General features: G+C 54.2%; 1 protein-coding gene across 1 annotated transcript in view; it reads right to left on the bottom strand.

The window, feature by feature from the left end:
• Positions 1 to 333: 333 nt before the first annotated feature.
• Styxl2 (serine/threonine/tyrosine interacting like 2) overlaps positions 334 to 23,111 on the bottom strand; it is a 36,776-nt gene continuing 13,998 nt past the window's right edge. Inside the window, 5 exon segments of the mRNA XM_015491891.2 lie at positions 334 to 11,401; positions 11,403 to 11,662; positions 15,964 to 16,181; positions 17,715 to 17,946; positions 20,790 to 20,884. Of these exon segments, the coding sequence (XP_015347377.1) occupies positions 9,317 to 11,401; positions 11,403 to 11,662; positions 15,964 to 16,181; positions 17,715 to 17,946; positions 20,790 to 20,884 (2,890 nt within the window). The 3' untranslated portion in view covers positions 334 to 9,316.

A 23,111-nucleotide genomic window follows, 5' to 3' on the forward strand; every position in this document is an offset into this window, starting at 1 on the left:
GCACCCTGAAAAGAAATAAATAAGAAATTCTCAAGTTGAAAAGTGCAATAATTGAGATAAATAAAAATCATCAGAGGGATTCAGTGACAGATTTGAGCAGGTAGAAGAAAGAATCAGTGAGCTGGAAAGTGGGACAATGATTGTTGTTCAGTTTGAGGAAGAGAAAGAAGTAAAGTTTAAACAGAATCGTGTAGAACACAGGCAGCAGGGACAAGGGAGGAAATAAGATGGGAGAAGAAAGATCGAAATGGAACACAAGACAAGAGTCAGTCTTCAAAAGCTTGTCTTAAAAAATCAACAAGAGTGGCAAAACTTTAACCAGATGGACCAGGAAAAAAGAGAGAGAACAGAAAGACATCATCGCCACCCTCATGGGATAAGAAAGGCCCATAAGGAATTTTGTGAACGGCTGTGTGACGCGATGAATCACCTGAAGGAATGGACAGATGCAACTACTGACTCAAGAAGAAACGGAAACCTGAATCGACCTGTTAAGGTGGGCTGACTGCTCTTTAACACTTCCCCACAAAGAAAAGTCCAGGCCCAGGCGGCTTCCCTGCTGGATTGAACCAAATGTTGAAAGAAGGATTAATACTAATCCCTTACGCACTCATCCTCCAAGAAGAGGAAGGAGCACTTGCCAAACATCCCCTGTGGCCCGTATGTACACTGATTCCCAAACCACAGAATGCTGTCCCAAGAAAACACTCCAGCATCGGGGCAAGATTCAAGTCTTCACCCGGGTCACAGACGTCCTTGTCTTGCATGTGCATCGTTTTGATGACCAGAGTGGTTTTAACATGAGCATTATCAGAGCCGAGGGATTCAAAATTTTATTGGGGGTTTAGTTTCTTTGAAAGCAGCAAACAGTGGTCTGGGCCAAGGTCCAACCCAGGTGGCTCGTGGGGGATGTAGGCTCACACCAGCTGTTAGGGAAGCACCAGACGGAGCCTGGCACCTGGCAGGCATTTCATAACCTTAGCCACCATTAGCATTATCACGGTGGCCAAGATGAGCCCGTCTCCGACCAGGCCCGAGCGGGAGCAGGGGGATCGGCACTGTTGCGGATATGGAATTTACGCACACTTTATGGAAAGCAATTTGGCCTCACGTCGAAGACGTTTTTGTTCTTATTTTAAAGTATATGTACACTGAGATAGTAACTTCATCTGGATTTATGCTGAAGAAATGATTGGGCAGACACACAACCATGCGATTCATCTCATTGTTGTTTATAACAGAAACCCAGAAGAGATCATCGCTCAGTAATAGAGATGATAGAATAATTTAGTCCTAGCCAAAAGATCAAGCACTATAAAGTTACAAAAATTCATGTTGCAAGGAGATGTCTTATATGGTAAAATGTTAAGTGAAATTCACTTTTAAAATAGCCTTTATGATCTCAAAAAGTAAGATTTTATATTCCTCAAAAAATGTCGATTGTGGTCATCGCCCAGCGGTGTAATTACAGGTAGTTTTTATGTCTTTTTGTGTTTTTCTGTATGTTCTGGGTGGGTTTCCGTGAAATTTTCTTTCTTCTCTTTTTTGGAGGGGAGAAAGTCAAGATTACGGAAAAAGGTAAAAGGTGTGCCACTGCAGCTCACATTTCAGTATCTGTATTCTCTGGTTGATCCAACTGATTATCAGTGTTAGTTTTGTCTTTTCCAACCGGAAACTGTATGTCTTACAGGAAACCCTTTTGATGATAGGAGAAGTTTCCTATTCTTCTGTGTGTTTTTCAGAGCAGATAAATCAACCCCTTTTAAACAGAGCTCTACGCAGTGAAGCGGAAGGCTGTAGGAGTTACTGATGGCACCAGCACCCTTGGCTGCAGCCTCCTGAAATTCAACAAGGAGATCATGACGGTCTGTGATGGACACAGACCTCTCCTCTGGGCACTGGAGCAGGGCAGCTGGCTGCAGAACAGCACCAGGGGCTCCAGGCTCTCTGTCCATCTTAGGTTCCCGAGCATCCAGTACCACCGCTGAATCAAGCCCGCTCACGGTGGATCACTCAAAGGCCATTCGCACTTGACGTGAATATTCTCAACCAAGAGGTCTTAATGTTTGTGGCATGCATGAAAAATCGGAGGACACCTATGGAGAACTTAAAACCAAATGAGACAAACTTCCCAGGAAGTACAGATGCTCACAAATCAAATACATACCTTCCTCCAGAGAAAACAAACGAACAAGCAGCAGGAAATAACCCCAGATATGATCTGGACAGCCAACCAGGGAGCATCAAGATTATTGACCAATTAAAAACTATATGTCCAGGTTTATTTATGGTGGTAGCCCTTGATCTGGGGACCTGGGGATGGCAGAGAGGCCTGAGTTCTTCCACACTCCACTCTGCGCCTGCGGAGCGTTTGGTAACTGTGAGGCTGTGGGGGTGCGGGAGGTGTCGGCTCCGGTCAGGCCACTCTGACAGCCTAGATGACTAAGATTCCGCCTTTGCTTGTGGCAACTGTGGCTACGGACGTTACATAGGGTCACAAAGCAGAGGCACGTAGACTGAGAGAGTTTATGGAAAAACACAGGTATAGCTGGGGGTACAACCAATGTAGCTAAGGAGCCCTGGGCAAGTCCAGGAAGGAATTCCTGAACATTGACATAAAACTTAGGTGTAGACTAGCATAATTTTATTTAAGAACAAGAAGCATGAGAGTGTCATGTCTGATAGCGTTTTAACTCTGTGGTCGTCTTGACTTTTCCCTGCCTCTGTTGGAATGGCACCAACACGGGGTCCTAGTCCCCCTCCGCAAGTAGGTGCACGAGTTGGCACAATAGCATCTCCAGGCTAGCAGGAAGGACGTCTTGAAGGATCTCGGTGCCGTCGCACTGCCCGCCTCCTGTGTCCTCTTTTGGTACCACTGCTAGCCTCCTGTGGGGTCAGGAGGGCATTCGTCTGGACAGAACTCGGTCTGCAGCTGAGTCGTCAGTGAGAACTTCCAGGCCAGGCCTGGGTGCCCAGGTCAGGTCATTATTACAGAGCAGTAAAGGTGTTTATTATTGTGGTACCTGCAACTTTAATAATCATCAGTTTGCAGTCGTGTTGAGAAAAGGGCCCAGTGACCATTCTCACCGACAGCTGCTCACTCTCTGATCCAATCGGAAGCCTCCATCACCGTGGTTCATCAGCTGACATTGGGACTTGAGAAATGGGCTGCTCCTGGCACTGGAGGGCCAGGATGAGGAAAGGGAGCTGGGTGCTGTCCTGTGACCCCCCCAGGCCCTGCAGACCCAGAAGGTTGAAACAAAGGAAGGAGAGGGGGGGTTGGAGCCCTGTCCTGACCTGCAAGGCCCCGGCTGTCCTTGTCATTCTTCCACAAGTCACAGGCTCCAGACCCTCCACTTTCCTCCTTGTAACTCACTTTCTGCGTGTCCTTGTCATCCCAAAGGAACCTGGCTAACGCATGCTACCAGGTGATCCCAAATCCACTGCCATTTTAGCGGTGGCCAGGGCTTTAACTCAAAAGGAAGAGCCTCGCTGGGATTTCAAGCCCAGGGCCTCTGGGCTCCTAGCGCCCTCCTCTGTTGAAGAACCCGCTAGATTTGCAAGCAAAGTCCTCAGAGGAAGACAGGCCCAGGCTCAGAATTTGCATTTCTTTGGCTTGACCCTGGGACAGAAGGGGATGGAGAGGCTGATGAGGGAGGTCTTCTACGGCTGGTTTAAAATTACTTCTTGTTTGTTTATGAATAAAATATATTTTAGTGCATGTCTATTGATAGGCTGGTTTTCAGACCTAATTGTCTAAATTTTGGCCTTGCCTGAGATCCTCATTCTTCCTGACTCCACTACTATCCAACAGGCAGCCACGCTGGGGGATGAAGACTGTCCTAACATTTCTCTTTGTCTATACACACACACACACATGCATGCACACATGCACACACATACACACATGTGCACGCACACACACACACACACATGCACACACATACACACATGTGGACACACACACACACACACACACACACGCAGAACATCTGTGTCCTGTGTCAGCCCTGCTGAAGCCCCTCCTACTCCCTGCCGCCCGCGGAAGCCTTTGTAATAGATGGAGAGCTACCTTGCACCTGTGCTGGCAGCTTTAAAAGAGAGAGAGCTGTCTGAAAGACGCACAAATATTGCTTCTCTCCCGGGAGCGGGAGCGGCGAAGAGAGTGCAGACGGAAATCTTAACCTCTTTGAACATCCCGTCTCTAAGTACAGCTCCTGTTTGGAGCAGTCCCTGGGGCTGCGGGCTTGTCATCTTCCCACGCTGCGCTGTTTATTAGTGAGGAAGGCCAGTCGTGCTTTGTTCGGGGACCGTGTCTTCTGAGTGGCCAACCGGCCCCAGCCCTGCCTCCACATCCAGATTTCTCTACAATCACAGTGTTAACCTCTCCCTGGGCGAAATGGTGTGGTAGAAAAGTGGTTTTAAAGTCAGATACGTCTAGGCTCAGATTCTTGCCGTCCCCCTCCTGTGATCCTGGGGACATGACTTCAGCCCTTGCCAGTCCCTTCCTGCTGCTGTAACAAAACCACATAGACCGGGTGATTTATCAACAGTAGCCTGTGCTGCTCACAGCTCCGGGGGCTGTGACCCAGGAGCCAGCAGATTCTGCCTCTGGGGAGGACTCTCGATTTCACGGAGGACGCAGCAGGCGAGGCTGGATGGGGAGCAAGCACCATCCCACGGGCAATAATCCCATCCACAAGGACAGGTCCTCAGGGCCTGCTCACCTGTGGAGGACCTGCCTCTGGGTGCTATTGACTACTGCACTGGGGATGAGCTCTCAATATATGAATTTGGGAACACAGCACACAGCACCCCTCTCATCGGAGTCTTCCATCTGTAAGGTGGGGACATGAACCCATGTCACAGCCTTGCCATGCTGGGCAGTGGAGCTGAGTGAATCTTACCACGTGGTCATCATTGGGCTTTTCAGTGCCAGGAGGGTCTCTCTTGCTGTGCCCCTTCTCTGGGGCCACTGGGGCTGGTTACGGGACATTACTGGCGTTGTCTTTGAAATGACCCACATGGTCTCAATGTCCCACAAAAGGCAGGGAGTCCTGCCTGCTATCTGCCCTTCTGCCTGTGAATGGGCTTTTAGTCACTCTGGGTTCCTGTGAGGAAGGCTGGGTTCCTCCAGAGGCCCTTGGCAGTCCCCTGGGCGTGAGGCCCAGAGCAGGGCAGGACAGTTGTTACCCATGGCCTCTGGAGCCAAGCTCCTCCTCCCTGTCTCCTCCTCCTCCCTGTCTCTGCTCTGCCTTGGAGAGCAGGACATGGGTCAGGACAGGCTGTGCTGGAGAGCTTGCAGCGTCCCCCGGCCCGGACAGCGAGGCCCTCCACGGCCAGTGGTGAGCAGAAGCGGCTATTCTCCCGAGCAGGTGGCTGAACCAGTCCACCCTGGACTTGAGTCTCGCCTGGAGTCCCCTCCAACTGTGATTCCTGTGACATTCTCTTCCCATTACACCTAACCGTCTTGCTCACCCATAGGGAAGAAAGAGAGCGAGCACGTCAGAGAGAGAAGGAAGGAAGGACGGACGGACAGGCACTCTGAGCCTCAGCAGAGACAAGCTGCCTCCTTCGGGCCCCAGGATCCTTGCTGAGTCAACCAGCGGACCCTTGGCCCGTGTTTTCGGTTAGATGCACAGGCACCCTCCCAAGCACCCTCAGAGGCTGCCTGCCCTGTGAGGTGCGTGGCCTGAAGTCAGACTCCAGGGGACTCCCTCAGGCTGGGCGTGGAGTAGCCCTGTGGCCCAGGTAGTTCATCACTCCTCCTCCCAGAGCCCCAGGGTCCCCAGGGGTTGCCCCTGGGGAGCAATCTTTCCCCTGGGCCCTGGCCTGACTGGTCCAGGTTTCATGTCACCTGCCTAAAGCCACGCCACCCCATGCCTGTCCCCGTCACTTCCTTCAGAGCATTTCCTGTCTTCATCCAGAGAAGGCTTGGTATCAAACTGTGGGAGACCCAGCCCAGATTAACCCTCTCCCCAGGAGCTTCCCTGCTAGTGGGGACAGTCACGATGCACGGGCCGGCCGACGTGAACAGTGTTCTAGATCTCTAAAGGCCTGTTTGTCCACTGTCTCCTGTAACAGGACGGCCAGCTCCCTGAGGCCAGGTTTGATCTGCCTTGATTTCTAGCTGAATTTCCAGTGCCTGGCACGGTGTTTGTACATCATGTGCTTCAAAACTTAATAATAATCAAGGATAGGATTGGGGAGAGATCAAGTTGATAACAGTAGACACAAAGTGAATAATCCATGCTAAAGCTCTCAGTGTAGTGCCTGGAACACGGTAAACACTTTGTATAAGTGTTGGCAGTTTTTCAATTAGATCACAAAGCTGTGTTCTTAACTACTTACCACACCATGTCTATAATAATAACAATTATAACTGATCATTGTTATAGAATTATATGGAGCAACGTGGAACCACTAAATTCTCCTGCGTGCCATGAACGGCCTCGGCACATTAAAATCATCTTACTTAATTGTAGCACCACAGACATGGTGAAAGTTAGGAGAGTTGAAGTACCAGATGCCTATGAAGAAAAGCAAGGCCAAGCTTCAGATTTGTTCTCCTTATTTGTTTTCTTGTAAAACAAACTCAGCGTCTCCAACAGTTGATTCCATGTGGCAGAAACTCAGTGCCCAGTGCTGATCCTAGGGCGGGTGGGTTTTGTGTTCAGTGCAGAGCGTCTCCCTCATCCCAGACACGTCCTTGGAAAGGGCTGCGAGATGTCCTTTCCTCTCAGCGCGTCACCCTTTGTGCGGTGGCACGGCCTCTCCAGACCCACTTTTGTTCCTCCTCAGACTCCTCCACTTACTGCCTTCAGTCAGGTTTGGCTGGTGGGAGCCACTACATGAGACCACAACGGGGGGACAGGGGTCGGGACATTTATTTCCCTGACCTCCAGGTGGTCAGGGGCCGCCTCTCCCTTGGTCATGGCTCTTGTGGGGCTCTGGAAACAGCTCCCTCACTTTGTCCCTCAGCACCAGGGTGGGACCACTCTCTCCCTCTGACCCCTTCCCTCTGGTGCTCGGCAAACGTCCCACCTAGAGCTCCCCTCGGTCACCACTATAGTTGCCGCTGTCACCCTCGGTTAGGTAAAATGCACAAGTCACACTTGGGAGTCTAACAGTTCAATCCCAGATATTTCCTCAAGTTCATCATAAATCAGATACAATTGTTATTGATGTGGTTTCCAAAAACAGACTCTGGACTCGAGGAATAAGCGAATCCAGAGTCTTGAATTCTCAGACAGACTCCCTGGGTGGCAGGGTCCCCAGCAAGGCCAGCAAAGGACCTCTCTGGCTTCCCCTGCTGGTAAGCCAGCTGGTCTACAGGTGCCCCTATAGCCTAAAAACTCAACACAAGTGGGCAGTGCACATCCCGGCTGGAGGGAGACTGGCGACTCTTCAGATCCACACCCCTCAACTGCTTGGTCCACATTCAGAGAAGTGAGTCGGAATGGACCAGGAGTGAGTTGTGAGGTGTCTCCTCTACCTTGACATGACGGGGACCCATCTGTGTGTTGTGTGAGTGATGTTAAAAATGAGGCCTGGGCAGACACCTGGGTTAACTGGCTCCGTCCATGATATCCTCAGTCCTCCCTTCAGAAGATGCTCCTTCTGTGGGTGCCCAGCTGCTCACGCCTGGGTCAGAAGCCTCCCCACAGCACAAAGGAGAGGAAGCCCCGAGCTCCTGGAGGCCCAGGGCCGGTGGGAGCAGCCTCTTGGTGCGGAGGGTGCCAGGAGGGCACCTTTGTACACAGTGGGAGTACACAGGCCCAGGGGAGCCCACTGAAGCCACGGTGAACAGGAAGAAGGAAAGGGGGGAATGGGGGGAATGGGACGAAGACTGAGTCCCCTCCCACGCCCCGCCAAGCTCCTGTCCGTCATGAGGGGAGATGGGGCCGCAGCAGCTGAGCTGTGGGTGCAGGGAGGGGGAGGCAGAAAATGAACTCAGCAGCTCCGACAGCAGCTGCGTGCCGTGCAGGGATCGGGCATCACGCTGGCACCCTTCCCCTTAGCATTTTCGTCTTTGAGCCCATGAGGCACGTGATGCTGAGCCAATCCGTGCAGGAAGGCTGCCTCGTCTCCAGGTCCCGGGCAGCTCAGGTTTTAGAGAAAGGGATCCCAGGATCACCAGTTACTGTTTGCCCAGGTGGATTCCTCCTTACTCTTGCCCTCTCGATAATCAAGTCGTGGCCAGCTGTGTCCCTGGGCTGGGCTTCATGGTCACTCAAGACATCTCAGACCCCTGCATGGCACAGGCCTGTTCAAATCCGGCCGGGTCCGAGGCCCCACAGGAGCTCTGGAGACCAGCCCACTAGTGGAGGTTGTAAGGTGTTCAAAGTCCTCTGCTTGCTCCAGCAAACCAACCTGTGTCTTAGGGGCAGAAATGTCTTGGTGACAAGGGTAAAGACTTCTCACCAGCTCAGCCCACCCACAGGGCAAGGAAGGACCAAGTACACTCTCATTATCCAATCAGCCTTCAAGAAATGAAAGCAAGGATGGCCTCGAGGTTTTATAAAAACTCATCTCCACCTGGTACTGGGGGCTTTTCTGGTCTCCCTCGGGCTGGTTTTGTGTTCCTGTCATTCCAAGGGACCCTCTCTGTACCCCAGACCTTGCCGCTCACACACTCACCTCACTCTTTCCCTAGTTCCTTCTGTTGCTCCCGGGCGAGGTGGGGGTGGGTCCTGGAATGGCCTCTCAGCTGCCCTACATCCTGGACCAAATCTTCCTTTATTATACAGGACAAGACGGTGGTGGCATTGCCTGGAGGCACAGATTTTGTGGAGCAAGGTGAGGCTGGCCCATAAAAACCCACCGTGACTTCTGAAGTGAGCTTCCCCTAACATCTAAAGAGCTAAAGTGACCAGAGTGCAGAAGGAAGATTTCACAACATACCAATTTAATGGAGATCCAAGATACTAAACAGAGCTGGGCATTGCTGACAGATTTCCTGGGACTTGTTATGAAACCACTTGAACAGAACCAAGTCCTGCCTTCATGGCCTTCCTGGATGTACACTGGACTCTCCAACAAACTGCAATTCTTTTCACGCTCTCCTCTCCAGTCCAGGACACACACTGTCCAACACATAAGCACCAAAGCACAGAGGGCCCTGGACGACAGAAAACAGCCCGAGCTGGCCCAGCATGGCTCCTCTCCTCCCACCCTGCACCCGGTGTCCTTCCACTCGGGCACTGCCCCTCTGCCTGTTGGAGAGATCCTCTCTGCATCCTCGGCCCCTGAGGGGGGGTGGCAGGGTGTGCCTGAGCCCTGTGCTCCGCTGAGCGGCAGGTGGCCCAGGCCCTGTTCAGTCCTCCTTCCTCCTCTGCAGCTTAGTCCTGGTCTCCTCTTGCCGGCGTCTCCAAGCGGCGATGATGGCTTCGTCGTCCATCTCCTCCTCTTCCTCTCTGTCTGTGCTTCTCCGATACTGGCTCCTCCGCCCAGAGGCAAACCTGCCCTCCTCTCTGTTTTCTGTCCTCTCTTTCTCGCCTTCCTCTTCAGACCTCATGAAGCTCTGGGTGAATTTCCTCTTGGCTCCGAACTCAGAGAAGTCCGACTTGGATGACTCTTCCACGTCCTCCCAGTCCCTGGGCCTAGCCCAGTCCCGGCGCCGTGGCTCTGGGGACTCTTCCCCTTCGGAGGGCTCAGGGGTCCGGCGGAAGAAGTAGGGCTCGGGGCTCTCCTCTCGGGAGCTGGAGGTCTCACTGAATGTGGACCTGGAGAACTTGTGTGTCTCTCTGCCCTCCCTGGTGGAGGACGAGGAGAAACGGGAAGTGCTCCTCACAGAGCTGCCGTCCACGTCGTGGTAGGAGGAGGTGTCCTGCTCCTCTGACCGGGATTTGGAGAACTTGTAACTGGAGGATTTGGACTCGGTTTCCCGGTGCAGGGAAGATCTGCTGTACCTCTCCCTGGAGCTGCCAGACCAGTCACTCTGGGGAGGAGAGTCTTCCTCGGTCCTGAGGCCACTGAGCCACTTATTGATGCTGCTGTCCATCTCCTTGCCATTTCTGCTGCCTCTCCTACCGCGGTCAGAGACCACCAGGGAGGAAGAGGCGTCCGTTTCAGGCTTTTGGGAGTTACTGCGGGAAGAGAGTCGGAAGCTCCCGATGGCGCTGTCTGTGTCCCCATCCTTATCACCAGCACCGTCATCCTCTTCCTTGACCTTCTTCTTCTTGAAAAGGGAGCTGCGTTTGTTGTCGGAGGCCAGCTTCTCCATTTTGTACTCAGACATCTTCTCCCTCAGCTCCATCTGCATCTCCCTCTCCTTGCGGCCGAGCTCCTTTAGGTCCACATGGTCAGCAAAGAGGCTGTAGATGGGCTTGCTGGTCCCCCTGACCCTGCTCCCAGCCCCTTCGGCCCTGGAGCTCAGTGAGGTGCTGGAGGACAGCATGGACTGGGAGTCGGAGCTGGGCCTTGCCTGGCTCTGACCCAGCAGGCGGTCACCCAGAAGGGAGCTGCTCTGTCCACTGAGCATGGAGACTTGGTCGTCCCCCAGGCAGCTGGTGGCTGGCCCTGCCCTCATGCTTGCCACGGAAGGTGAGCGAGACAGCAGCAGCATTTCACCCTGCTTCTGAGCCAGGGTCTCACTGACCACGCTGGCAATCCAGTTCTGGATGCTGGCGATGGAAATGGTGTCTCCAGGCCCCACTGGCAGGCTGGGCAGGGGGGTGCTGGGGTTGGCGGCCGAGCATCCCCCGATGCTGCTGGCTGCCTGGGACAGGTGGGAGTGGTGGCTCTGGGCGCTCAGTACTGACCCTGTGTCCCCATTAGCACTGACGGAGCAGGCTGCAGAGCAGAAGGCGGACAGGGGGATGCTCCCGCTGGCCACGGAGCCGTCCACCTCCCAGCTGGCGGTGGACTGGCTCTCCTCCAGCGTCCGCCGACTCCTCTCCAGCAGCTCCAGCCTCCGCTGTCTCTTCTTGGCCAGGATGGCGTCCTCCGCCTTGCTCAGCTCCATCACCTCCTCCTTGTTCTCGCTGCCCACCTTCTTCTGGTGTCTCAGCTTCCAGGCCTGGTAGGCCGTCAGGTTGACGTCCGGGGGGTTCCTCTCCTCCGGGGCATCCTCGGGGCCCTGCGCCTCACCGCTGCCCTCTCCCGCCCCTAGGTCTTTCTTGTGAAATCCAAACTGGATTCTCTTGATCTTCCACCTCTCCAGGGCAGTGAGCTTGTCCTTGTTCCTGCTGCAGAAGTTGTAGAAGGAGCTGGCCTCGGAGCACACGCTCTGCTGGTCATCCTCGGGCACCGTGCTCCCGGCCTCCTCCTCCCTCCTGCTCCTGGAGCGGAACTCCCGCGCGGCCTCCCTCTCGATCTCCAGCAGCCTCTCGTTCCACAGGTCCCACGTGCTCTCGGTGGACACCGAGTCCGAGCGGCGCCGGGCGCCCGGGCTGGGGCCGCCNTCGCGCCCCCAGGGTGCCCCGGGCCTCCTGGCCCTGGCCGGCTCCCTCTGGGCCGCAGTCCTCCTCTCTCTCCTCCATCAGCTGCTCGTTGAGCTCCCTCAGCTGCTTCAGGAAGCCGTCGTTGGGATAGATGGCCCGCTTCCTGTGCACGGTCATCAAGGCCTCCAGGATGGCCATGTTGTGGAAGATCATCAGGTAGGCCGCCACCAGCACTGCCGACCGGCTGATGCCCATTTCGCTGCTGACCAGGACTTTCCCTGCAAATAGAACACACAGAGACGTGATGCCACCTGGCGGCTGCCGGTCCTGCTTCTCTGAAGTGCTGTTCGGGGTGCTGGACCCAGTGCTTGGAGCTGCTGTTCATCATGGCCTGAGTCCCCGAAGCAGAGCAGATCCCAGGGCGGAAGAGCACCCCCAGTCACCGGAGCTTGGGATGGCCCTGTACCAGGGTCCTCATGCTGGCTGGCCACCACCAGCCTCTGCAGGATGCTTCCCGCGATTTGGAGCTCACTGGCTCACGGAGACAAGTGGACATGGCCCCCTTCATGTGGGATCACTCGAGTCTTGGAAGTTCTTTCCTATCTAGGGCAAAGCATAACAGTGCAACGGCAGCCAGCGCTCCTATTCTGACATTCTGGATTCAATAATGAATACGTCCACATGATCCCGACCTATGTGCAAAAATCCTCAAGAGGATCACTATCATATTCTTCCCTAAGGATTTTTTTTTTTCCTGGCTATTATGTGTCTTTCAATCAATATTCAAACTTTCTTTTTCATATTTCCATGCTATTCTAGACACTCTCCTCCAGGTTAAGAGTTAAACTTATCAGTTGCTCACTGAGGAGTTTGGGTCTAGGATGGAGCCAAACATGTCACATTTGACTGCATGGCATACAGTAGGTGGAACCCTCACCACTCTGGCTCTACGAACATAGCCTTCGTTCATGCATTCTGTATTAGTCAGCTGTCCATTACTATAATGAAATACCTGAGGCAGGCTACTTTTCAAAGAAAAATAGTTTATTTGGGCTTATGGTTCTGGAAGTGCGACATTCAGGGGCCTCATCTGGTGATGGCCTTCCTACTGGCAGAGTCCCAAGGCAATGCAGAGCATTACAGGATAAGAGGCAGAGAGCGTGCATATGTGTCTGCCTTCATCTTCGCCCCTTCTTCAAACGTTTCCAGGATTCAATCATGAGGCTCCACCCTAATGCCTGCATCCGAACCTCATCACTTCCCAAAGGTCTCTGAACACCATACTCTGATTAAGTTCCCACCCTCTTAGCACCTCACAATGGGATTAAATTCCAATATGGGAAGTGCTGGGCGACACTCAGACCAACCTGAACCACAGCACCACGTGCCCGGGCCTGTGGCCTGTGTGGGTGGGCATGTCACACAATGAGCTCAAGTCGTCTTCTATATCAACCGAAATCTGTAAAACTTAAAAAAATTCCAAGTCTGTCTTCCTTATCTCACAGCATCTCACAGATTCCTTCCAGTACTGCAGTAGCTGTGACCTGCTTGTAAGTCTGTGTGGCTTGTCCAGTCGTGACCCTGCCATTCAGCACGTCAGTTATCTGCCCCCTCCCTTGTGCTTCCCCTCTGCCCTGAACGGGATGGCCTTGACGTCTACACTGCCCCTCTAGTGCTGGCTGATAGTGCAGACCAGACCCCTGGAGACCTTCTTCCTGGCCGTCACCGTCTGTCTGCCCACAGTCTTGGGGGACCTTTAACGTCTGCTGAGAGCCCTGATTAGATGAGATGGGAAGCGAGTCTCCTTATTCTGTCTCCCTGCCAGCCAAGGCCATGCCTTTGTCACACAAGGGGTCAGAGATGAGATGGGGCCCTGAGGTTCAGCAATGCTGCAGGTACTATTGCCAAGATCCAGTAGCCTCTGGGGGACACAGCAGAGCAGAATCCAAGGGGTTGAGACCACTGCTTACCTATGGGCTGCCTGCCCCTCCCACTCCAGCCCAGGGCTCCATGGTCCCTCCCTGGGCCATCTGGTAGGACCAAGGCCTCACCTTGGACTTGCCAACGCGTTCCAGGACGCGACCACCCAGTCCTCCTCATAAGGGCATCAGATCCCACTCAGACGAGGCTGCAGGTTCCGTGTGTCTCTGGGCCTACTCTGTACCCTGGGGTCCCTCCGAGGAGCCGGGGTGGCCTGAGGGACTGCTGGAGGGTAGAAGCCCATGGCGATGGGCAGAGGCAGGTGATCGGCTAATGCCAGGTCTGCGTTTGCCACCCAGGGAAGCGAGGAAGGGTGGGACCAAGAGTGCCCTGCCTGTCCTTGCTCCTGGCCACTCTGTGCCACACTCCTGTGGTCTCTAGATCTTCCCGTGGCCTCCTATTGAAGGCCTCTGCTGCTGTGAAGGAGTTTGGGGTGGTTTTCTGTTACCAGCAACCAAGGGCATCTTGATTGTTACATCTGGCAAAGTCACTAGACTGTCGGCGGGTCTCAGCTTCCAGGACGGTTAGATGTGGATAACAGCACTGCCCTGAGGCGTCAGGGTGTCCCTTTCCACCCTCCTCCTTGTTAGCAGCTAGTGTCCAAGCATCTACGAGCAGAGGAAGCCACAGGAAGAAGGCTCTAGAGTAGGGGCGTTCACGAGTGGGACCTCCCCACAGGCAGCAGCCAGAGTCAGGGCATGGCCCTCTGCTGCCCGCTCAAGAGCGAGGCTCGAGGGACAGGAGAGTGTGGGAGACCAACCTTGCACATGACTGGGTCACACTCCCCGGCTGGGTGCTGAGGCGCTCAGTCACAGAAATGTGGCAGAACTTTCCCCACCCTTCTTGGGCTCCAGGGTCGGTGTCTCGTGCACAGGTGTGTCTTCCTACAGCCCCGTGGGTGGAGCTACGCTTACCTGTTCCTCTGTAATCTAACCCCTTGCCCTGGTTAGGATAGAATCTTCCATGGAAGTGCCTTGTGTGTGTCCCCTTCTCTTACTGTGCCCTTGGGTGTGGCCTACCCAGGTGTCAGTCAACCTGCTGACAGTGGACATCATGAAGATAGACTCAGCCCCCTGAACCTGACCCCTGGCCTCATCTGAGTAGCTTCTCCTCAATAAAAGGGGTCAGCACGTGCTCTCGCTCTCTTCTCTTTCTTTTAAGTTCAGAGGAGCCGTCACCGCGACCCCAAAGAAAAAGGTATTTGGGTCTCTTGTCTCTTGCACAGCCCAGTCAGCCCAGTTCAACTGGAGTGACCCCTGAGCCTTTTAGTCGTGAGAACAGAAACCCAGCAGGAGAGGCCACCTCACCGGCAGACTGGGTGCACGCCTGCTGACACCAACGTGGGTGTTCAATGTGGGCTGGCCCCTCATGGACACAGCAAGGCGCTTCCTCCCGGAGCCACAGCTCCTGCACCCAATGCAACATCCTCCCTCCGCCTCCCCACAGGCTCTCGTGGTGCCTTGGTGGCCCCCAAAATGAGTTGAAGCCTCTTTCGCCCTGGATGCTGTGGGGACCTGCCACCCACCCTGTGTCTGATGCTCTTGGCTCCCTCTCCACAGGGAGGTTGGCCTTGCTCTCCAGGTCCAGTGGCAGGAACAGGTCCCCTCCCACAGACCCTGGACAGATGCCAGCAACCCCAATGTGTCCAAAGGCCCCTGTTTTTTAAAGTAGGAGATTTTAAGCATTGCGTGTGTGTGCGTGTGTGTGTATTTACGACATACATGTTACATGTGACCTATCCCTGATGTTGGTGGTGACAGGAAATGCCCTTCCCAGGAATGCCACATGGATTATTACAATAATGGCATGACGTTCAGGCATTCACCAAGAGCTGGGTGTTGTGCTAAATAAACCCTGATGTGCATTAAAGATTTTTATCCCTCATGGCAACTTTATTTTTTTTAATTTTTTTTTTAGTATTTATTTTTTAGTTGGACACAACATCTTTATTTTAGGGCCTCGCACGTGCTAGGCGAGTGCTCTCCTGCTGAGCCCCAGCCCCAGCCCCTCATGACAACTTTAGAATCAGATGTTTTAATCTTTGTTCTATGTAGACGAAACCCGAGCTCCCTGGGACAGGGAGACAGCCCAGTCCAGGTGGAAAAAGCCCAGGACTCAGCCCAGGTTTCTGGGCAGCACCCTGCACTCTGGCTGCCATTCTGTGGCCACTGTCCTGACTCCAGCCTGTCCTCCAGGCTCTACTGTGGCTACTCTCAGATCACTTCCCCTGGGGACCAGGGCAGTAGCACTTGGGTTAAAGGCACTCAGAAGGACCTCCCAGATGGCCTCTCCAAGGAGCCTGTCAGCCCCGGGAGCCATCGCAGGACAGTCCCTGCCTTGTGCTTGTCACCACCCCACACCTCCGCCCTCCCTTTCATCTCTCCTTGGCTAGCTTAAGCGTGTCCACCTGTTGCCTGGGTGCCACCACAGCACCCACACGCAAGAGGCCCTCGGGATCGCTTGTGGGGTCAATGATCATCCTGTCCTCTCTCCACTTCCCAGAGAAACAGCCGTGTCGCCAGATCCCCTCAGATGACCGTGACCCCCCCTTGCTTCTGCCCAGGGGGAGTCCAGCAGCCCGAGCAGCAGAGCCCCTCACCTCTGTAGGTCAGCAGTGCCTCATCGAGGAACTCCGCAGCCTTCCGGAAGTGCTGGGAGATGTCCACCTCGGGGAAGTCGTCCACCTCCACGCCCAGGTACTGGATCTCCAGCCCAGTGTAGAATTCAGGGCCAGTGTAGACACCGGTGCCGTGGGCAGCATTCAGGATGTGGGTGATGCCCAGCCTCTTCAGCCGCCCCTTGTTCACAGCTGCGCTCCTGCAGGGAGAGCCGGGCAGGTTGACCACTATAGTGGGAGCCTGCCTCTGGGCCTGGAGACCCAGCAGGGTGAGTGCCTCCTCTTCTCCCCAGGAGGTCTGGGGCTCACCGTGGACACCTGCATTTAAAGGGGCCTGACTTGGCTGCCGCACGAGAGAGGGAAGAGACGGAGCTAGATGGGCAGGGTGGGGGGAACGAGATTGGGGTGCAAGGAATCTTTAGGGTGGTCCAGGGTTCTCTAGTTGCGAATCCCATAGCTTGGGAATGCACACTCACCCAAGCACAAAGCTGGCAGACAAGACATTAGGTGTGTTGTGCACGGATGACACACACTGTGTTGCCCAAATCCCCTCACATGAATCATCTCGCTTTCCCCTTACAGTAAACTCAGGGCAACAATTCTAACTCCATTCAAAGATTCTAAAAATGAGTAACTGCCCAAGACTGTGAAAGAAGAAAAAGATGGAACAAGAACCAGTGTTTCTGAGCTCTTTGTGCTGCAGCTGAGTTTGAAGGGCTCAATTTGAGAGCCCTGGGCACAGGCCTGCCTGGGAAGGAGCAGACAGTGAGCTGGGGCAGCTGGAGATGCCTGGGGCCACAAGCCAAGTGCTTCTGGTGGTGAACACGCAGGATTTGGTCCCTGCCCTGGGAGCAGGCCCCAGGCACCCGTCACTACAGGAAGGAGTTTCAGACCTCACGTCCCCAGCTATCTGCTACTGCCTGCCCGGGCCCGGGTCCCCCTGTGCTTGTGGACACCTGGGTAATTACATTGGGAGCACATCCATTCAGCAGACAGTGGATCAGCCAAAATCAGTTTCTTATATTAACCTGCTGGTACCAATTATGCTCTGGTAAGGCCTGGAGGGATAACACGTGGAATGTGCAAGTTGTCTTTGTTTTTGTTCTGGAAACCATTCATAAACTTTTAAAAAATAACATTTTTCTGATTACGAAGACAATAAATGTCTTGGGAACTTGTAAAATTCATAACAAACCTAGACGGGAAACTGAAGCCACTTGTAAAACCACTTCCCAGAGACCCTTATTGCTAACTTGTTGTTGATGGAAAAGCACGAGTGCGAGCACACACACACACACACACACACACACACACCCCTCTACCTGTCTGGGAGCATACAGTATTCTTTTGTAACCCGATTTCCCGCCCACTGTGTGGCACACACTTTCATGTGTTGGTGAGCACGCATGCAGACCAGCGCTGTGGACGGCTCCTGCCATTCTGTCCGATGGCCGTTGGGGATGTCCAGAGATGGTGGACATGGTGTCAGGAGTCTGTGTCAGGAAAGGAGGCCCAGAGGAGGCATCCACGGGGCCAGGCTAGATCAGGGAGCCTGGGCATCTCTGTTTGCGGGTTTGGGGAGTCTCTCCCCAGGCCAGGGCAGGGCACGTGGTCAGGCAGCCTCGGGGGCTGGAGCTGCGAGGGCCGTGGGCGGAAGCTGAAGGAATGTCACCTCTCCCAGGCACTAGCAGAGGGGAGACAAAGGTCACCACCACCACCACGGTCACACTCACTTCTCAGCTATGAAGACGTTGGGCCAGACCTCATCCACCTCGTTCCGAGGGGCCTCCTGGCGGTCCTGGACCAGGGCCCGCTGCAGGTCCAGCACGCAGGGGGTGTTGTAGAGGCTGGTGTCATCCATCTTCTCCCTGACCCGGTTGTACAGGTCCTCCACCAGCAGCTGCTCAGCAGACTCCAGCATGCCCGGACACTCTGCGTCTGCTCTGAGCCTCCGAGGCTTGAGTTCTACAGGCAACAGGTGGCATTTGCATTAGGGCGTGAGGACACCGTAGCCTTCCCTGTTCCTTGGAGAACTTGCTCCTGGCCAGCTTTCTTGGGACTGTGGGCGTGAGCTGAATGCCAGGGGATCTGGCCAGGACGGACTTAGCAAGGCCCCCATGGCCCTCTGCACCAGCTGGACACTGGGGTCAGGGTCAGCTGCAGGTGGGCATGGGTGATGGGAAGCTGCTGGGTTCCCTTACTCTCTCCTTGGTTTCTCTAACGCTGGCTGCTCACAGTTTAGACTTGGTCCTTGAGAACTAGGGTCTGTCTGAGTCACACTTAGGAGTCCTAGGGCGCTCAGCACAAAGTGGATGCTCCGAGTTATTTACCCAATGAATGAACCATGTTCTTCCCTAACCTGGTTCGCTCTGCTGGTTGGACTCCCTTACCTGTGGAATGCAAATTACCCTGGGGAAGTAGAGCTTTCAGGAGCCATGGATACAGCGCTACCTGAGTGTTCACTTTAACTATTTCAGTTAGTATTTGCTTCCCCGCCCCAGAGCCTGAGCACCTGGAGGCCCCAGCCGTCCTGACCCCAGACAGGTGAGTCCATCAATCTCAAACCAGATTCAGCGTCTCTCTGTCACCAGGTCAGAAAAGCTCAAATTCCAGACCAGCTCAGAGTCTGACTCATCCCTCTGAGCCAACCTTATCTCCTGATAATATACCAGCTCACAAGTTAGCCAACGGGAGAGGGCCAGGGAGCAAGATGCTTTCCTTCCCTAAGAAGGCGGGAAGGAATAGGAGAGAGAAAAGCCTCTCTGGGTAGCCAAATGCACTGATGGAGACAAGAAGAGAGAGGAGAGGTGCGGCCTCTGCCATGGACACGGCCTCTGGCCTGCACCACCTCCTTCCTCCCTGAGGGGCGGCCTCCTGCAGTGGTGGCTGTGGAAGAGGGACAGCCCTTCAGGGAAGTATCAGGCAGGTTTCTGAAGTGGGCTGCTGTTCCAGGACTGGAGTCCAGGGAGTCCGGCTGTGCCTGGGCCCTGGCGGAGGATTCTGTCTGTCTGAAGTGAGGAGTACCGCCCCTTGCAGTTCCAGCAGGTCCCACTCTAAATGCTCTCTGATGTCTGTTTCAAAAGCAGGAAGGAGACTGCAATGCCAGAGCTCTGTGTTGTTTAAAAATAGATGAAGCGTTCCTATTTTCCCCACCGCTCAGATTTCTCTCCTGGCTCCCTGGGGTCTCCTACAGATATAAAAGTACAAGGAACGAGATCTCTTTCCTCTGCTGCCTGTAGACGCAGCGCTCTCCCGGGCTCAGTGGAAGACACAGCACTGTTCCTGAGCTTTGGAGCAGCAGTTGTTTTGATTTCCTTCCTTTTCGGTTTACAAACAAATGTCCCCTCCCTCACCTGGCCCTCCTGCTCTCCCTGGGCCTCTGGTTGGAGAACATCGGATGTGCACTTCCCTCACCTTGGTTACAGTACACCCGCTGCCTGAGCAAGGTTCCTAATTATTCCTGTAATCATTGGCTTCCAAGAAAGCCGAGGCCACACCCATCTCCTGGCCCTTCCCCAGGAGGTGGCCAGCCCAACTCTGCCCCTCTGATCCCTAGTGCTGGTAACACTTTAACCTGCCACCTGATACATTGTCCTTTCTCTGCGATACATTGTTTTTTCTCTCCTCCCAGTCCTTCAGTCACTAAGGCTGATGCAAGTTAGTTTTAATGCCCTAGAAAAGGGGAGAGAAGATAAGACCCGGAATAAAAAAGCCATTTCTCATCTTTTGCTTCAACCTAGACATTGAATGTCCACGGCATTCTGGAGACTTGAAAGTAAAGCTTTCAAAGAGAAAAGGAGGTTTCTACGACTCCTCAAGCTGGACTGTAACTCATCAAGGCCTGGAGAGCGGCCTGCGGAGTGAAGCACAGGGCCGAGGTGACCTGGGCGGAGGTTAGGAACTCCCACACAGGAAGGAGGAGGAAGGCCCTGCCGTGCTGCAGTGTGCAGGGGAGATGCCGAGACAGCCAGATCAAGGTGGAGGCACTGCCCGGGCCCAGGGCCCGGCCTGGCGTGGAGCAGAGGCGTTGGGAGGAGGTGGGGCCTCCCAGTGTCCGGGCACACTGGATTCTGGTTCTCTGTGAGGTGTGAGAGCTCCAGTGTCCTCCAGAGCCCCTGGTGGGGATTCAAAGGGCCAGGGGTCCAAGAGAACCTGTGGTTTAGGTGGACAAGGAGCAGCATGGGTGGTTGGCATGACCGAGGCCAGGGAAGGGACCGTGCCACCAGTGGCGGGAGCCAGATCAGGCCCCAGGGCCAGAGGGTGCTTCTTCAGCAGTGCGGCCTTGCTCTGCCCACCTCCCCCAGAGGCGTGGGGGCCCAGGAAAGCCAAGGAGTGAAGTGAATGATGATCTGTCCACAAGTGACCAGGAGGAAAAATCCCTCCCACTGGGATGAACGTCCTTGAGTGAAGCACAGTCTGCCGTCGGCTTCAAAGGGCAAAGGCACAGTGTGGACCTCGCTCCTGCCCCTTCCTGCCTCCCCCCACGAGCCCCTCAGTTGAAGGCCACCAGAAGCTCGGAGGATGCAGACATCCCCTTAGGATCCGTTTGGAGCCATTTGGGCTCTCAGGTTTGGTCTCTCCTATAAGCCACCAGCCCATGACTCTTGAAGCCAACCAAAACGGCTCAACAGGAGGCCGGGGGCAGCTTGGGGCTGCCTCCCCACAGCCGAGGAGAACTGCTGACCTCCTCCCTCCCATCAGAGTCGACAGTGGCTCTGGCAGCTCTGCCCTCTTCACACTGCCCTCCTGAACGGACAGGCCAGGGCCCTCCATGTGGGTCCCCCCCCGCCCAGGGCCCACCACGTCACCTTCACTGATGATCTGTTTGGCCGCCACAGCCGAGGAAAGGTGAATGGGCTCCATGAAAATGCTCTCCGTCTCTGCGTCCGAGACCATCGAGAACCTGAAAGAGGGGCACATGCAGGTGAGGCGACCCTGCGCAGCTCTGAGGGAGGCCGCTCTTGGCAGAGGCGCAGCCTGGACCTGGAATGAGCACCACCGGGGAGCCACGAGCTGCCGAGGAAAGGCCGCTGGGCCTCAGGAACTGCAGAACACGCACTGCCCACGGCCGTGTCCTGGAGCCTGGCGGAGGCTGCAGCCCTGCTGTAGGGGAGGAGTGCACCCGGGGCTGGGGGACCCACCCTGACGCCACCTCGCTCTCTTACAGTCCAGAGGTTCTTTCCCATCTTGTCCTCTGCGGTCAACACTGCAGGGTGACCTGTCGGGGCCTTACAGGGGTCTGCTGGCTGGTTGGCGGGGAGGCTGCGGCCATCCCCTTGGTTCCTGGGTGGTCTCCCGGTCCCGAGGGGGTGGGTCATAATGAAGCCCTGGCACAGGCCAAGTGAAATGCCAAGGGTCAGACTGAGCCCAGGGGTGCCCTCCAGTAACTTGGAGAAATGTCAAGGCTGTTTTCCAAAAGAACTTCAGTGCAGGTACCAAAAGGGACCCCTGAGGAGCGTGGGGAGAGACAAGGTTAGGACCACGGCGGGTCCCTGCGGACTCTCTCTGCCTTCTATGTGTTGGATGAGCTTTGGTGTGCGTGTGTGTGTGTTGGGTTTCTTAATCTTTCCTTCAGGACCAGAGAAGTGGGAAGATTTAGAGGATACCATTTCTGAGTGCCTTCTATGAACTTAATTCTGACAAATCCCCCACAGAGTAGGTTTTACGATTCCCACTTTACAGATAAAGAAACAGGGGGCAGGTCTTGTGTGAAAACACAGGGCAGTCCTGCTCCATGTCCTGCTGGAATCTCTTCACTACAACACACTGACACCCTCAGGTCAGAACAGAGCAGTGAGACCCCTTGCTCAGAGAGCAACTTGAGCCCCAAGGCCCCATATAGATGTCGACACAGAAAAGTACTTTAAAATACTTGCTGAGAGTGTGGGCCGGCTGATGGGGCTCAGTCTAGTTGAGTCAAGTTGAGTCCAGATAATTGAACAAAGCCAACTCGGGCTAAGATGAATTAGAATGGAGTTTTTTTGAGCTCATCAGCAGAACAGCTGCCTTGAAGTGAGTGTGTGCAACACCAGGGTGCACCCTCGGGAGGTGGGTGCGCCTGGCACCCTCAAGGCTAAGGAGAAAGAAAGCGCCTTTGCCAGGGGAGAGCAGTAGCCTGCGGTTGTCCCCAGGATGCGGCCACACCTGTCCCTGCAGTTGGGGGGACAGCACAACGTGACCTTATCATCCAAAGTAACCAAGACTGCGTGGTACTTGTTTAAAATCTAACACACAGACCAACGGAACAAAATGGAGAGCCTAGAAATTAATCCACACGGATAAATCTGCTGCCAACTGAATCTCAGTAAAGGAGCCAGTAAATGCATGGGAGAAAGGACAGCCTCTTTAGTGTGACTGCTTCCTCAGTTTCTTTCCAGAAAGTTCGTATTTTTGGAACATAAAAATGCTATCTATTTTTGTATGTTAATTTTGTATCCTGAATCCTCACTGAATGCATTTATCAGTTCTAATAGTTCAGGTGGGGTCTATAGGTTTTTCTAGGTGTAGAATCATGCCACCTGCAGACAGGGATAATTTGACTCCTTCCTACTTGTATTCTTTTATTTCTTGTTCTAGCCTACTGGCTCTGGCTCAGACCTCCAGCACCATGCTGAATCCCAGTCATGGAAGTGGGTGCCCTTGTCTCCTTCCAGGTCTGAGAGGAAATGCCACAGCTTTTCTCTGCTCCAACGGCGATGTGTGGGTTTATCACATACAGCTTTTGTTCTGTTGAGGTTCGGTTCTCCTATGCCTAATTCAGAGTGTTAATCATGAAGAGCTGTTGAATTTTATTAAACGCTTTTCTGCATCTATTGAGAAGATCGTTTGCACTCCATCCTTCATTCTTTTGCTGCGATGCATTCTATTTGTTGATGAGTCATGTCTGTCCCTCCTGGAATCCCCAGGACACACCACTCTTGACCACGTGCTGTTGGGTTCAACTTGCTGGTGTTTCTGAGCACTTCTGCATCACGTCTGTGGAGTTTGTGGCTGTGTCCTTGTCTGGTTTTGGTATCAGGGTAATATTGGCCTGGGAAAAATGAGTTTGGAAGAGCTCCTCCCTTTCATTTTTTTGCAATAGTTTGAGAAGAACTGGTGTTAGTTCTTTAGAAGTTTGGTAGAACTAAGCA

The sequence above is a fragment of the Marmota marmota genome, unplaced genomic scaffold (genome assembly GCF_001458135.2).
Source record: "Marmota marmota marmota unplaced genomic scaffold, marMar, whole genome shotgun sequence".
Taxonomy (NCBI): Eukaryota; Metazoa; Chordata; class Mammalia; order Rodentia; family Sciuridae; genus Marmota; species Marmota marmota.